At 36.0% G+C, this 15,427-nt stretch overlaps 1 protein-coding gene across 4 annotated transcripts; it reads right to left on the bottom strand.

Moving 5' to 3' along the window:
- Positions 1–12: 12 nt before the first annotated feature.
- Positions 13–8,771, bottom strand: LOC113110748 (nuclear receptor subfamily 2 group F member 6-like). Of its 4 annotated transcripts, XM_026274908.1 has the most exons (6): positions 8,515–8,771; positions 6,862–6,995; positions 6,432–6,782; positions 3,558–3,673; positions 2,334–2,906; positions 13–1,138 (listed from the first exon to the last, which is right to left on the bottom strand). In XM_026274908.1, the coding sequence occupies exons 3-6, from the start codon at positions 6,698–6,700 to the stop codon at positions 864–866; spliced, it is 1,233 nt and encodes a 410-aa protein (XP_026130693.1). In that variant the 5' UTR covers positions 6,701–6,782; positions 6,862–6,995; positions 8,515–8,771; the 3' UTR covers positions 13–863. The 4 variants fall into 4 exon arrangements, with proteins under 4 accessions (XP_026130693.1, XP_026130692.1, XP_026130695.1 ...); XM_026274907.1 differs by lacking the exon at positions 6,862–6,995 and having other exon boundaries at positions 8,515–8,770; XM_026274910.1 differs by lacking the exon at positions 6,862–6,995 and having other exon boundaries at positions 3,579–3,673; positions 8,515–8,769.
- Positions 8,772–15,427: the final 6,656 nt, after the last annotated feature.

Raw genomic sequence — 15,427 nt, 5'->3', positions numbered from 1 at the left:
TCAGAACAAATGTCCTTTTTCTTGTTTGCAGTTTATTTATTTGACTAGCACTGCATGTTTTTCATAAATTTTTATTTTTAATATGCAAAAATACTTGAAATTTCCAACAGTCAGCAATGAAAATGTTGATACCATTTCTCCAACCCGTTGAAAAATTCACCAGAACTGTTTAAACAGGACAATCGAAGGCATGGTCTATGTTCAGAATAGCACACTACCATACCACTCTTATTCTTTTTGGTGTATAGTGTGTAAACCGTGCATAGTGTGTAATACCTGAAAGTATTCTGAACGCAACCAAAGCACACTGTACAGAATACTGTATCCTATAATACAGTGCATCATATTTACACTACAAACAAGCAATATAATGAGATCAAAATTAAGCATAGTACGGTTTGGTGTATGTAATATTGCATATTTCATACTGTTTCACATACTATTCGATATAAAGCAGTATTGTGCAAGTATTCCATTCTAAACATAGCCACCATTGATTCTTCAATTATATAACCCAACCATTTTCTCACGAATGCAGTCTCTTATAAAGATTTAATATAGTTCACTGAAAAAGAAGGAATTATACACTTCTTTAAAGCTTTGGATCAGATATCAGCTGACTTCTTCATAATCAGTTTGTCTCTGTCTGTTTCTCGACAGAATTTGTTGAAACAGGAGGTATCCTGGTGCTGGATGGCTCATTGAAACTGCATAGGAACATACATGTCAACCTCTTTTAGACATACAGTATATACACAATCAACAAAACCCGAAACACAACATCTATCCACATTCAACACGTTACTGTGGAATCATGGTCGCAGCCTGAGAAGAGACATGGGAACAAGTCTCTGATTGTTCATCTACTGTCCAGGCACGTACGGCCAGTTGATGGAGCTTCCAGAGAGCTGCATGTCCCGGATAAGCGTCTCAATGGGCGTCTTGCCAACTAGCCGCATGAAGAAGAGTTGAGAGATGAGGTTGGCGGGAACGGCTCTGAGGGCGGGCAGTCGCAGCAGGAGTCGCCCGAAGCGCTGCGGCTGACCTGGATACTGCATGCGCTCGTACTCGTTCAGAGCCACCTGTGCTTTCTCCTGCAGGCTCTCGATGTGCACCGGATCTGACAGCCCACACGCGTCTGCAGGAAACAGGACAAAGACTTTACAACACAGTCGCAAGTGACTTTTTAGAAGTTTTAAGTAAGCTACTATGCAATTTCTAGGATGTTTTGGATGGTTTCCATGTGGTTCCTCGTTGTCTCAAGTCTAAATGTGTTACCCTAAAAGTGCAAGTTTCTATGATAGTAATTGATCTGGCTATGGTCGCTCTTTTAATATAAGTCTAAGGGATTTTGTTCCATACAGCAGGCAAAAGTGGGACATTTAATGACTTAAAATAAAATAAAATGCAATTCCTCAAATGCAGATTCTAAGCAAGAAGCAAGTATAAACATTATAATAGTCATACATTACTTGATCAAATATTTAAATGGAGGCAGTGCTTTTTACTGTGCATAAAATGTGTAATTACAGAAAAAATAAATGTTTGTATTAAACATTAATGGATTTTGTGTGAAAATAAATCATTTAAGGGTTTTTACATCATCGAGATTTATACATCATCAGAAAGTTGAAAAAATAGGCTTTCCATTGATGTATGGTTTGTTAATATCGGACAATATTTGGCTGAGAAACTATTAGAAAAATCTGGAATCTGAGTGTGCAAAAAAAATATACATTTTGAGAAAATCACATTTGAAGTTATTCTAATGAAGCTCTTAGCAATCCATATTACTAATCTCAAATTAAGTTGACATATTTACAGTAGAACATTTACAAAATATCTTCATAGAACATGATCGTTACTTAATATCCTAATGATTTTTGGCATAAAAGAAAAAATCTATAATTTTGACCCATACAATGTATTTTTGACTTGCTACAAATATGCCCCAGTGACTTAAGACTGCTTTTGTGCTCCAGGATCAAATATATGATATTAACCATGTTACGTCAACAAATAGAAAAGTAAACCTTCTATTAATTATCATGTTAATTACTGTGCCTTTAGCCCCAACAGTAAGGGCACTTTTTTACCCCAAATTCCATACTTTTACATATTCTTTTGTGATATAAAAACTGTTGCTAATGATGGCAAGTACATGACCATCAAGTATCAGCCAAATATGCACGTGCACCTTGATAAGCGAATGTTTTGGAAAACGGCTAAGCCTTGTTTTTGTGCCATCTAGGAGTATAGAGGAAAATAATATCAAAGGCACCTTTTACCCCGGGGTGCCTTAAACCCCATTCCAACTTGGGTTTATCACTCACCTGGTGAGAACAGAGCGATGGCTTTCAGACAGCTGTATTCAGCCGAATCCACCTGCAATCGTGTCAGCTTGTCCACCTGGTCCTGGAAGACCCGCACCTGGTCCATGAAGGACACGACGCGGTCAGCAGGCATGGGGGAGGAATGAAAGCCGGCGGCCGCCAGCAGAGGGGCTGTATGCAGCGGCAGAGCCGACTGAGCTGCATTCAAGATGAACAGTTCACTCCAGCTGAGCCTCAGAAGAGCCACCTGCTCCGACACGGGCAGCTCAGGAAAGAAGGGAATATTCCGCACCCATTCGATGGTACTGAAGAGCAGCCGGGCCGCCAGCTCACATATATTGTCGATGCCCATGACGGAGCTGTTGCCTCCTGGGAGCTGCTGGCCGCACTGGGCTCCGTAGCGGCTGTTGGGGTACGGCTCTGCTCTCAGCAGCTGAGAGATGAATTCAGACACCGGCTGACCGTTGAAGAATTCAGCACCCATGCCCTGACCTCCTCCAACATCACCACCTGCACCAACCATGGAGGCTGGACTGATGCCTGCATGGGAGGGAGGGATTCGACCACGCTGGACTGCTGGAAAATACAAGAAAAAACCAACAGGGAGAACGGAAACATCAATATAGTGATACAAACAGTAACATGAAACTATGGGGGAAACTGTTTGTTTGGGACAACATCAGAAATGTAAATAAATAAACAGTAAATATTTACAGTATCTGGCTCATTATACACTACCAGTCAAAAGTTTTTAAGATTTTTAAGTTACAGTAAGTCTCTTAATACTTAATAAATTACATTTCAAAATATTTTCAAATAAAAAGCAGTTATTTTAAATAGTAAAAACATTTCATAATTGGCTTAATGTGCAGAGGAGAAAAAAAACACACAAAAAAACTTTAACGCATTAATGCATGTCCATTAATGATAATTCTTCAGAAATATCATATTCATTCATTAAGAAAATACATACTTTCACACTAATAATTTTTCTGCACTGTTTTTCAGTTTTCTTTAAATTGCCTTTTTGTCCCTTAAATGATATGTCAAATATATTACCAGTCAACCCACACAGCTTGTATGATAAACAGTTGATAAACATCTCTTTCTTTGTAATATCACAATTGCATTTAATAGTTGAGTTCGGCAGCTAGTAAGTTACACTGATAAAACAGAGCAACTGAAACCAGTAGTTGTTTTACTGAGAAAACCCATTGTTTTTACACTTTTCCGATGTTTGCTGACCTTCTTTCCTCATTCCGACCCGGAAGCACTTCTTCAGACGGCAGTACTGACACTGGTTACGGTGGTGCTGATCAATCTGACACTCTCTGTTTGACCTGGGAAGACAGTTTAGACACCTTTCAGCCGAGATAATACATACGATTATTTAAGATTTAAGAAGAATCTCTGTTGTGTGTGTAGAGCTCTCCAGTGATTCCCAGGGAAATTATCAGTCACGTAACCTTGGCACAAACACGAAGGACACAATTCAGCAAGGCTAATGTCAGATCTGCTGTAAGAGGCCAGTTATACACAGAACATGCACAATTGTGTTTTTTCAAAATGAAAATGTTGCATCCATGCACTTCAGATATTTTTCTTATTCTGTTTGCTCCCAAAAAATCTTATAAATAAGTCCAGCCATCGTTAAACCTTTCTAACGTAATCAAATATGAATATGCTTGACAAAGAAAAGGTTTTGACATAATATGATGAACAGATGTCCACGGTACACATCCAAACCATGACCCTCAAAATGTTGAGGTCACAGTTAGTAAAGAATTTTTTTTTATTAATTTATTAATTTGCTGTTGTTCACCAAGTCACTGTTACTTGAGAGCTTGCACTGCTAGTCGTTTCTTTAAAATATTTTGATGCAATATGAAAGAAATTCCTCTTTACTTGCAAAAAAAGCCTAAATCTGAACATTAGTAGTAATGTTCCCTAACATATAGCAGTGCTCGAAAGTGGCCCACTTGCATCTTGAGTGCATGTAAAATGTCTTTAAGAGCACGAGTGCATAAAAAAAGTCTCCAATTTGGCGCCAAAACATAAAAACCATGAACTGCGAAACTATTGTTTTTTATATATATCTTCAAAAAAGGCTATGATTTTGATTATTATAAATGTGCGCTGCCCGTTTCAAAGTAAAATAACTCATATTTATGCCAAACGATTGCATATGATCTGCAGTTGATTAAATTATGACAGAGTTCACTTCATTGTGTTTATATTGTAATATGTCGTAGAGATGGTTAAGAATTGTAATCTCCCTCACCTGTTTGAAAAAGCACCCAGCAATGGTAAAGCGTTTCAAAATAATAGTCTAATTGCGCCAACTGAATTGCAGTGGTCAAACTATATAAAATTAATTAACTGATTTTAATGGAAATTATAATGTATAGTGATGGGTGAAATCATGAATCATTATTCAGATCTGAGCTACGCAGCGTGGATCGAGAACCGTTTAATTTAGATGTGAACTTTGGAGTGGGTTTGTGAATCATTTGATTCAGATCGGGACTGTTCGTTGTGTATATCTCGAATCATTGAATGTGGGTATGTGCGAGTGAAAAAAAAAACCTATTGTACTTTTTTCATCGTGCCCCTAAATTGACTTAGGAGTACATGCTCCTTGAAGAAAAAGAGTCAGCGTCAAGCATTTATTATAGCATGATTAGTATGATTTATTCATCTCCCTTTATTACTGTAATTTAAATGTCAGAAAGAGGTTAACAGAGTTCACAGAAAGTTCAGCCAAATTCCTTTTCCAAGCTGCATCTGGAAACACGTCGTGTGATTGGCTAATGAGCCTGAGCAGTCCAAAAATGTAGTTCATTTATATAAAGTCATGGCGTCAAACCTTCAGTTTATTGCTTGAAAACGCACTATTGTGCAGTTTGTTGTAATCAAATTTTGCATTTATTAAAAAAAAAAATTAAATATAAGGCAATGCATGGCAAGACAAATATATTTATATACCACGTTTCATGCACAATGGTAATTCAAAATGCTTTACATAAAAGGAATTAAAATTATCATTTAAAAAATCACAATAATGAAACAAGGAAATAAAAAACTTTTAAAATAACTAAAATAGATTGAAAATTAATTAAAATAGTTAATAATGCACAGCTAAACAGATGAGTTTTGAGTCTGGATTTAAATGTGACTAGTGTTTTAGCACATCTGATCTCTTCTGGAAGCTGATTACAACTGCGAGCGGCATAGTAACTAAAGGAGGACTCCCCTTGTTTTGTGTGAACCCTTGGTATTTCTAACTGACTCGATCCTAATGATCTGAGTGGTCACTTATATTCAATGAGCATATCTGAAATATATCTGAAATATATTTCAGTCATAGGTCATTTAGTGATTTATATACGAGTAAAAGTACTTTAAAATCAATCCTAAATGTAACTGAAGCCAGTGTAAGGACCTGAGGACTGGTGTGATATACTCAGATTGTCTGGTTCTAGTCAGAATCCTGGCAGCAGTGTTCTGGATGAGCTGCAGCTGTCTAATGGTTTTTTTGGGAAGGCCGCTGAGGAGGCCATTACAATAGTCCACCCTGCTGGTGATAAAGGCATGAACAAGTTTCTCCATGTCTTGACTGGAAACAAAACATCTAATTCTTGCAATGTTTTTTAGATGACAGTATGCTGATTTAGTTACTGCTTTGACAAGACTACTGAAACTAAGGTCTGTCTTGATTTTTTTTCTTGATTTTTAGTTGTTTGTCCCAAGAGTCAAGGTATACATTCACCTTGAAAACTTCATCTTTGTTTCCAAATGCAATGACTTCAGTTTTCTCCTTGTTTAACTGAAGAAATGTCTGGCTCATCGAACTGTTTATTTCATCAATGCATTGGCAGAGGGAGTCAATGGGACAGTAGTCATTTGGAGATAAGGCTTGGTAAATCTGGGTGTCATCTGCATAGCTGTGATAGGCAATTTGGTTCTTTCTCATTATTTGACTTAGTGGGAGCATATACAAGCTAAACAAGAGCGGTGCAAGTACTAATCCTTGTGGGACTCCAAGTGGAAAACATATGTTTGTAAGACAGTGTGTTGGATAATATGTGTGTGTCTCACCTGCAAGTGTAGTTGAGGTTCCGTCTGATGCTCCTCTTAAAGAAACTCTTGCACCCTTCACAGGTGAAAACACCATAGTGCTTCCCGCTGGATTTGTCCCCACACACCACACAGTCCACCACACAGGCCTTGTCCTCCTCGCCACCTTCTGCATCGCTGTTCCCCACCCGAGGCGAGCTGTTCTCCTCCTCCCCCCGCAGGTAACCTTTCTCACCGAGTCCATTAGCGCCGCCGTTGGGGTTGGCCCATCCTCCGCTCACCATGGCCATCTCTGTGTTCACCAGCAGGAGCTGCTTGAGAAACCTTCCCACGTTGAGAATTCAGATCCGCCCCGGAGCGAATCCCTTCAAGCTGCAGACAGTAAGCCGAATAAGTCAGACCTCGGAGGAGAAACACATTCAACAGCACTCTGAAGACCTCCGAGGCTTACCGGGCTGACAAGTTTTTGTCATATCACAATCCCTGTTGCTTTTCTTCATGTCCTCTAACCAAAAAACCCTGTGAAGATCTCAAGATCCCTTTGATTCACTGAGCAGTTCAGAGTTGGACAGCTCACCTCGCCCTCTTCACAGAAAACAATAAATTACACATAAACGCACCCAGACTTCAGGAAAGAGACAAGCTCATACACATGCTTCACAGCTCACAGCCACTGTGACATTACTCTTGGAAAAGCTACTCTACATGCCCCCTAGTAACAGACAAGTTAAACCGGTTCCTTCAGTACTGAGAAACATGCGGTCATGTTTAGAAACGTTGAGGGTATTACAGGTCACTTAAGTTGGTTTGACTCAACCTGCCAGTGTGTTTCGTATTTACTGCTTCATGTTTTGGTTAAATCACAAATGAGATCACTTAGTATCTCGGTTGTTTCTCCTGGACAGCAATGAGATTAAAAGAAGAGCAAATGGAGCCTAAGTTAAGCCTCCTGCTTCTCAGAACTCCCCTTTAATCTCTTAAGTGTCTTCTCTAGTTTCTCAATAATGTGCTCAGAAGATACCACAGTCTGTGAAGTCAAACATTTTCTCAATCGAATTCTACCAAGACTTTTATTTTATAGCTTTATGGTTTTTTTGTATATCTACTATGGTCTCGTTTGTGTAATTCAAGTAGAAAGAGTCCCCTGAGCCATGACAATACAACTAAATGATCTTCTGAGGTTATCTAAAAGTCAAATAATACTAAAGAAACTGCTTCCTTTAACCCTTGTGTATCATCAGAAACATTTTTGTTGTTGTTGTTGTTAATGCAAATAGCATAACATTTCCCCCAAATTTGTATTTTTATTGGAATTTGAATATTTCACCCTAATAAATCTATTTTACACAGCAGGTACAAAAAAAGTTACACTCAGGACCTCAAGGACAAACAATTTTCATTAAAACGGCAATATTTAACCCCAGTGCCATTTAGCTATAAAATCATGCATTCTTTGATTCTGTTGGCAATGCGTAGATTTTTTTACTATTTTTTTTATTTTTTATTCAATGTTGAATACTTTCCACCTGACAGCACCATTTGAGGTTTGGCCTATAAAGCAAATACCCATGTTTTTCCTGGTTTCTGTTTAAGCTAATAAAAAAAGGCCAAATGAAATTGTTGTATGTTAATGCATGTTTAACATATTAAAATATAAATATTAAGTTATAGAATTATAATTGTGTGGTTTTATTGATATCCATATCAAAAATACTTCTTTTTTTTATCTGACATTGCATAAAAAAAGTTAACACGAAACAGCTAATGTTGACTTAAAACGTAACAACAATGGCACTATTTTTGACACTAAATGTTTTTACCCATGTAACTTTTTTAGAACTAGAGTTAAACTTCTAATAAAGAGCTGCCTCCCAACAGCAGAAACCCACAATGCCAAACATGCAGTCAGACAGCGACCTGGCTAATGATAAACAGAGCTCAGCCCCCACCCTGCTCCTCAAGGAGGAAAGTTCAAGGAAGTTCCTTGCTCTTTCACTTGGTTAACAACACAATCCTGCAACTTAGCAGAGAAGCAAACTAGTTGAGTCTCAGTCTCTTTTAGTACACTCTTTGCAAATACAAGAGAGAGAGAGTCCTTCCATACCTTGTTTTTGTCAGTGCCGGTTGGTCCAGCCGTATGCTCTCGAGGGCCTCAGCATTCCCAGGAACCGACCTTAAGCTCTTTTAGCCGTCCACTGCTTCTCGTGCCCTGCTTTTCTCCATTCATCAGTAAATCATGAGATTCAACGGTCAGGAGAGACAGCTGACCCGAGCGTCTGTGGTGACTGGCCAACAAGCCTCGCTCTGTTCTTTCTCTCTCTCTCTGAGTAGTGGAGGGCGAGTGAGCATGTGTGTGTGTGTGTGTTCAGGGATTTGACACTGCTATTCAAGCCCTCTGGTTGCTATGGTGCCACCTGCCTTATAAGGGTAATAGAGTCAAAGAGCAGTGAGTGGGCTGTAGCCACTCTACACAAACAACCAGGAATCTGTTACTACACACACACACACGCACACACACACACGGTTAATCCCTCCAGAGATGACCATAGGTACACTTAGCATGCCTCTGAGGACGGAGAAGACCCTCTTAGCGGAGATCTAAACTTTAGAGGATGTGTCAGCGTGATTAAAATCAAAGAATATGGCAGCTTTACAACTGTAGAAAGTCCCTCACCAAACACAAGCTTAAAAAAAAAAAACACGAGCATTTCATCCTGTTTCATCAATCATCTTGTAATATTCTGAAAGAAGGCATTGTTTTATGTGGATGGTTTTGTGCTGAGCTGGTGTAAATGTGCTGTACTGAAGAGCTTTGTGCTGATTTGTTAATCTAATTTAGGGCTTTTTTAGATCACTCGCTGTGGAAATCTTTTTGTCTTCTCGTGATTGCTTTGGCTTTTACTCGGCTGAAAAATACATCTTAAAGCAAGCAAAGTTTTGTTATCAAAGTTTAAAAGTGGTGTCATTAATACATTTCAAAGTACTTGACACATGCATTGTAAACTGTACTTTTTAAAATCCCTTTCTTTTCTTTACCAAATTTTAGATCTGTAAACCAAAATAATTTGGCAAAACTCAAAAATTTTAACATTTACATAAGAAAATGTACGATTTTATTTATTTTGTACAGTACGATATACATTATATAATAGATTATTATTTTGAGTGCCATGGCAAAGCAAGCTTAAAAAATAAAAAGTTAAATTAAGTTTAAATAAAAAATTAAATTAAAAAAATTAATTAAACTTAAAAATGTAGACAATTAAAAGTACTTAAGAAGTTTGCTTAAGTCAGTTTCATGAACTCAAAGGAAAAATAAAATTCTAAATACTTCTAAAAGTTCATTTGAAATAATTTCTTTAATTCAAGTTTGCCTGATTCAAACCAATGAATTATTTTGAGCATGGAAAGACACTGCTTCACTGATTTGTTTTATATATAAACATATAATCCTTATATATAAGGACAAATTAAATTACAAATACATTAAAAAATACTATTCCTTTCTTTTTGCTTTCTGTAACTTTAATTTACTTTATTACAACACTTATGCTTTTTTATTACAATGAATCATATATTGTTTAATTTATGTTTTCCCTATATATACTCAAACCATTGTGTTTTTTTTAGCATTAGGGTTTACAGTGATTCTTTGTATTTTTTAAGTCATGTTATTCTTTCAGCCATATGTTTTATAAAAAATATCTCACTGCTTTACTGATTTGCATCCCACACCAAATCCAGATGGCATAGATCTGGAGCCGTTTGTCCTGTGCTCTCTGTTTGTTTTCCCTCTCTGTGTGTGCTTCCAGGTTTCTGGGGTTGAACTGTTGCTCTTTGATCCGGAATGCAGCACTTCCTGGATTCTGATCCCTTAGTATCTTAACAGTGTTTCCTACAAATCAAAGTCAATCTCGAAATATCACAGGCGACTCTAGTACAGACACTGGGCCATGCAGTTGCAATTCCATCCCTTTTATTTTAAATTAAATCTTTCAATTCTATTCTGCCCTCGATTCTTTGCTTTTATCATCCGTATTATAGTATATGAGATTACAAAGGTATTATTCTGATCTGATTTTTCAGGAAAAAGCTTAGTTTCACCAGTGCTGTGGCCTTAAGATATTAGAAGCCCAGACGGCCTGAGCTCTTGTTCAGGTGTTGAGGAATGTTGAAAGTGGGTTTAAACTTTAACCATTTCGTAGGTGTAAAAGCATTTGAGGGAGCAGCATGCACTGAACTCACTCTAGCCTCTTTTGCTCTCTGACCCGTGCGAGATGTCTGTCTCTCGATGTCGTGGGACCTTTGACCTTAACAGAGAGACAGAGCGTCAGACACTGACCAGCACGCCGCAGCGAACATCTGCTGGGCCACTGAGAAAAACACAGCACGGCCTTCATTTGGTGGGAAAGTCACACTTGAGCAATTGTTATTCAGATGAGCTGACCTCAGTATTGATTTCCAGGTTTTTAAAGATGTCTCGCACCCAACTAAACATTTAGTCAAGTGTTCCTCTGAGTGTTATTTTATTACAGTTTAAATATTTCCATTAGAAGTTTATAAAGTTTTTTGTAAAGTCATTTTGTTGTCATTTTTATGTCTACATAAAAAAAAAATTCATTTTTTTTTTTTTTTTTTTTTAGTATACCACATTAAACTAAATTAATATGAGAAACTGTGCCTTGGCAACTAGTTGAAATAAAAAGGTTTTTATATTTTATTCCAAGCAACATTTTTTTTACGGTTTTAATTTTAATTTCAGATTTAGTTAACTATAATAACCCTGATTCCTCTAAACAAAGGTGGAATAATTTATATAACAATAACTTGCTAATAAAAACATAAACAATAAATATTTTTAAATAAAACCACATTTAAAAAAAATATTTTACTATTAAAATAAAATCAAACATTTAAAATTGTCCCTTTTTCCTCTGCTTTCCTGCAGTTTTGTACTATACAGTTAAAATTAATTAACTAATTAATTAAAAATAAAACAGGGCACAATGTGCTGTATAAATATAAAGGAATTTTCTTTATTGATTTGTTACAGGTGTTTTAACTGTATTTTGAATTTCTCTCTTCATTATGTTGTTTTTAAATGGAAATATGTGTAAAATTAACAGATAAACTGGCAGTAGATTGCTTTTTTTATGGTAAAGCTTTATAACATTACTGCAACACTTTTGTTTGAACAAACTTTATTTGTTAAATGTGTCACTTGGATGGACTCAATAATTAGAAACCGATTTCCTTATTTCTGTTGTGATATAAAAAATGCAGCTGTCAGATTAACACAAGTGAATAATACCTCAAACTAAAAGTGCAAAATTACCATTCTGCAACCTGGACAAGAGAAAACGGGATGGAGAGCAAAAGAGGAAAAGAAAAGGGGTCAACTGGGGTGTTAGTGGGGGCTCTAATACACCTAATGAAGACATCTTAAAGGGATTACAAATCTGCTCCCTTCACTGAAAACCCTGCTGCATGCTTCCTCTCTTAATCCGTCTAAAGTCTAGTGCACTCAAATGATTAATCATGATTAATCGCATCCAAAATAAAAGTTTTTGTTTACATAATATATGTGTGTATTCTGGTTATATTTATTATGTATATATAAATACACACACATTCAGTATATATTTACATGTATTTACAAGTCTATATTTATATTAATATAATTTATATTATAAATAAATATATTTAATATATAAGCATAACCTATTTCTGAAATATTTACATGCATGTGTGTGTATTTATATATACATAATAAATATAAATATACATATATTATGTAAACAAAAAATAATTTTTGTTTTGGGGGGGGGTTGATTAATCGTGATTAATCATAAAAAACTAAATTAATCGTAAAAACTAAATGTTTTCTCAATAAAAGAGCTATTGGTTTCAGTGTAACATATTTGCTAGTTGCCAAGTTTAATCACAGCATTTTGATATTTTGATATTCACCATTTTTGACTCATAATTACAAAGGTAGGCCTTCTTTGGGCAAACAAATGTTACATTCTTGATGTTATAAATGTTATATGTTGCTTGTTTTATGCTATAAATGCTATATTCTTCACATTTTAATATTCATTTAGATATTTTTTTTTTATTAGTAAACCAATTTTTTTATTATTAGAAGTGTCTAATTAGTAACAGTTTTCTTGTGAAAGAAAATTTTATTTAAAATTAGTCTATTTTTCTAAGACATTTAGATTGTAGGAATACATTTAACAGTACAAAATAATGTAATAAAAAAAATTTATGTTGAATTTTCATTATTTTGAACTCAAAAGACATTGCAAAAACTAATTAAACACACATAAAGCAAATATCAAGCAAACTAAGGAAAAAAACGGGGGTAGGTCTTTGTTTTCTCTTATATTTCTTAAGAAGATTGTTGTAAGCAATATGATCATCATCAATGGACAGAAATGTTCCCTAGAATGAGCCAATAGTCTTTTGTGTACCGAAATGATCAATTTTGACTTTTTTTTTTTGCCAAATGTCTCCATTTGAGCTCCATTACAGAATGAAAATCATACAGGGTTTGAGAGGACATGAGAGTGAGAGCATGTTTCCAGTTGATTTTCCACCCTTTAATAGTCTTTTGGACAAGCGCAATGAAAGAGAGAACAGAAAAACCACGTTCAGCCATTTAATCAGGGTCAAACATCGTTTTTATCTGAATAGCAGCATGTTATACCGCTAAGTGTGGAGTGTGAGAGGTTAAGAGTGAAGAAAGGGAGGAAAACAGAAACAGAGTACGAGTCGAGAGGAAAAAAGAGAGCATTGACGTCTGTGAGAAAAAGAGCATCAGCCAGCTACAATCCACTCATGCTGTTCAGGGGGAAGCGTATTTAAATGTGACATGATGTTTGAGGTAAATGAGCTGACCTTAACCCTGCGGGTCAGAGCCTGCTGTGTGTGCGTGTGTGCTTTAAAGGAGGGGGCGGGGCCTAATAACCCGTCCTCCTGCTATGATTGACAGCTCCTGGTTTTGTGAGTTTTTTCCCAGGGATCGGAGCATCCCAAAGCTCTTAAAACACTTTACACCACACAGATGCTGCTGGGCTCTTCAGTGACGTTTGCCTTCACTTTCCATTTCACAGATTGTTGTTTTTGAATGAGGGAATTAGTTGATTAGTTCTGTGAGTTAATTATGAATAACATTGCATCTAAACAGTGCAATTCCTGTCTTGGCCAGCATTTACAAACAGTTATGTCTTAAGCGAGTATATATATAATTTATCGCAAAATTAATTAGCCACAAAAAATTATTTAAAGCAATTTTTTTGTTAAATGAGAAAGTATCAAGTAGACATTACAAATTGTAACTGGCCGGGCCAGTGCATTAACTGCATTGAAATATTTTAATCACGTTATTTTTTCATCACTAATTAATTAATTACGTTAAAAACGTTGTCTCATTTTAAGTGACAACTCTAATATATATATATATATATATATATATATATATATATATATATATATATATATATATATATATATATATATATATATATATATATTTCATTTATTTACATGACTTTTGTAGGTGTAGAAAACACACTTTCAAAATTAATCTTCCTCATTCATTCTCACAAAAAGGTACACCTTTGTACTTTTTTATTTTTTTACCAATGAATTGGGTGCGTAAGGTAATTATTTTAATACTTATGAAGAAAAAAAGAAAGATTATCTCATCATTCAGCATGATGTTTTCACATCAGCAGTTTGTCGAGGAGATGTAATCATTATCTTTATCCAAACGATCACTAAAACTCGGATCTTCCCCAGCAGGCATGTTCAGGACAGAGTCTGTGTTTATCATGACCCCGTGACCCCATTTATTCAGCAGTTCCTGCAACAGAGAGCAAATCCTTTATCCCCGAGGGCTGTGACACTCACCCTTAGCCACAGCTGCAGTCAGCTGACCCGGGTGGCACTGAAAGACGTGGATCAGTGAAAGAGAAGACAAACGTGCGAGACTGACCTCTCTTTCTATTGTGTGTCCCTCCCTTCCCCCTGTTTCCACTGCGAGAGCGACGGTGAGGAAGAGTGATCCGCGCACGCACACACTGACCTATTTACTGTGATCTCTGTTTTCCTGAGACTCACAAGGAAAAAATGCTTTTAAATGAAAATGATTATGCAGCTGCTTTGATTGTGAAGAGGGAATGGACAAAAGGAGGTCAGAGTTATGACAGTGTTGTTTTAATATCATTGAGCTACTATAATAGTTTGTTCATATTTCAATTACATACAATTTTTATATTTTCTGATTTCGTGTTAATTTTAGTTCAAGTTTTAGAATTCTGTTATGTGTTCAGTTAAATAAAGTTTCTAATTTCTATTTCATTTTTAATGATGTTGTATGTTGTGAAAATAGTTTTCTTTGCTTTTGTGAAAAGTTTTGTGTACAGATGACATCTTTAAAACAAAATGCAGCAGTATGATCCCAATCTTCTTTTTTTTTCTTTTTTTTTTTTTTTGCATTCCGTTTATTTTACTGGCAACTGGTTCTCTAATCTCGGGGAGTTCAATGCAGGATTCACAGAATTGCCCTTGAAAGAACAGCTGACTCTGAATCACAACCTGTAAATATGAAAAATAATAGATTTTTCTATTTTCTATCATTCAAAATATGGAACAATGGGCATATCATTTCTGACACATGTTGTATGCTGTAGACCAATCACAACAGAATGGGCCATGACCAATCAGAGCACAGTAGGCTCACAGAAAGGAAGGGTTCAAAGAACTTTGAATTGCTTCGAATAAATAGTTTGAGGATCATTGGAGAATCAGTTAATATTAAAACATATCTTGAAAAAAATTAAAACGTTTTTGACCTTGCATGTATGCATGTAAACCTATTATAGGACACTCACAAACAGTATTAGGCACCTTAAAATGGCATAATTGGGGAACTTTAACTATAATAACCATTAAAGCATTTGTATAGCGATATATGTCAATGTCATAGTGAATTGTGTTAGATGGACAAA

Source organism: Carassius auratus, chromosome 11 (assembly GCF_003368295.1).
Source record: "Carassius auratus strain Wakin chromosome 11, ASM336829v1, whole genome shotgun sequence".
Taxonomy (NCBI): domain Eukaryota; kingdom Metazoa; phylum Chordata; class Actinopteri; order Cypriniformes; family Cyprinidae; genus Carassius; species Carassius auratus.
The sequence above is the reverse complement of the archived record's forward strand: the minus strand, read 5'-3'. Positions and strand labels throughout refer to the sequence as shown.

Excerpts from the sequence above, each read along its gene's own strand:
- LOC113110748 (XM_026274908.1), bottom strand. The coding sequence starts at position 6,700 with ATGGCCATGGTGAGCGGAGGATGGGCCAACCCCAACGGCGGCGCTAAT. Across the intron at positions 3,674-6,431 it reads AACCTCAACTACACTTGCAG|GTCAAACAGAGAGTGTCAGA; the intron begins GTGAGACACACA and ends CTGTCTTCCCAG. Across the intron at positions 1,139-2,333 it reads CATCGCTCTGTTCTCACCAG|ACGCGTGTGGGCTGTCAGAT; the intron begins GTGAGTGATAAA and ends TGTTTCCTGCAG.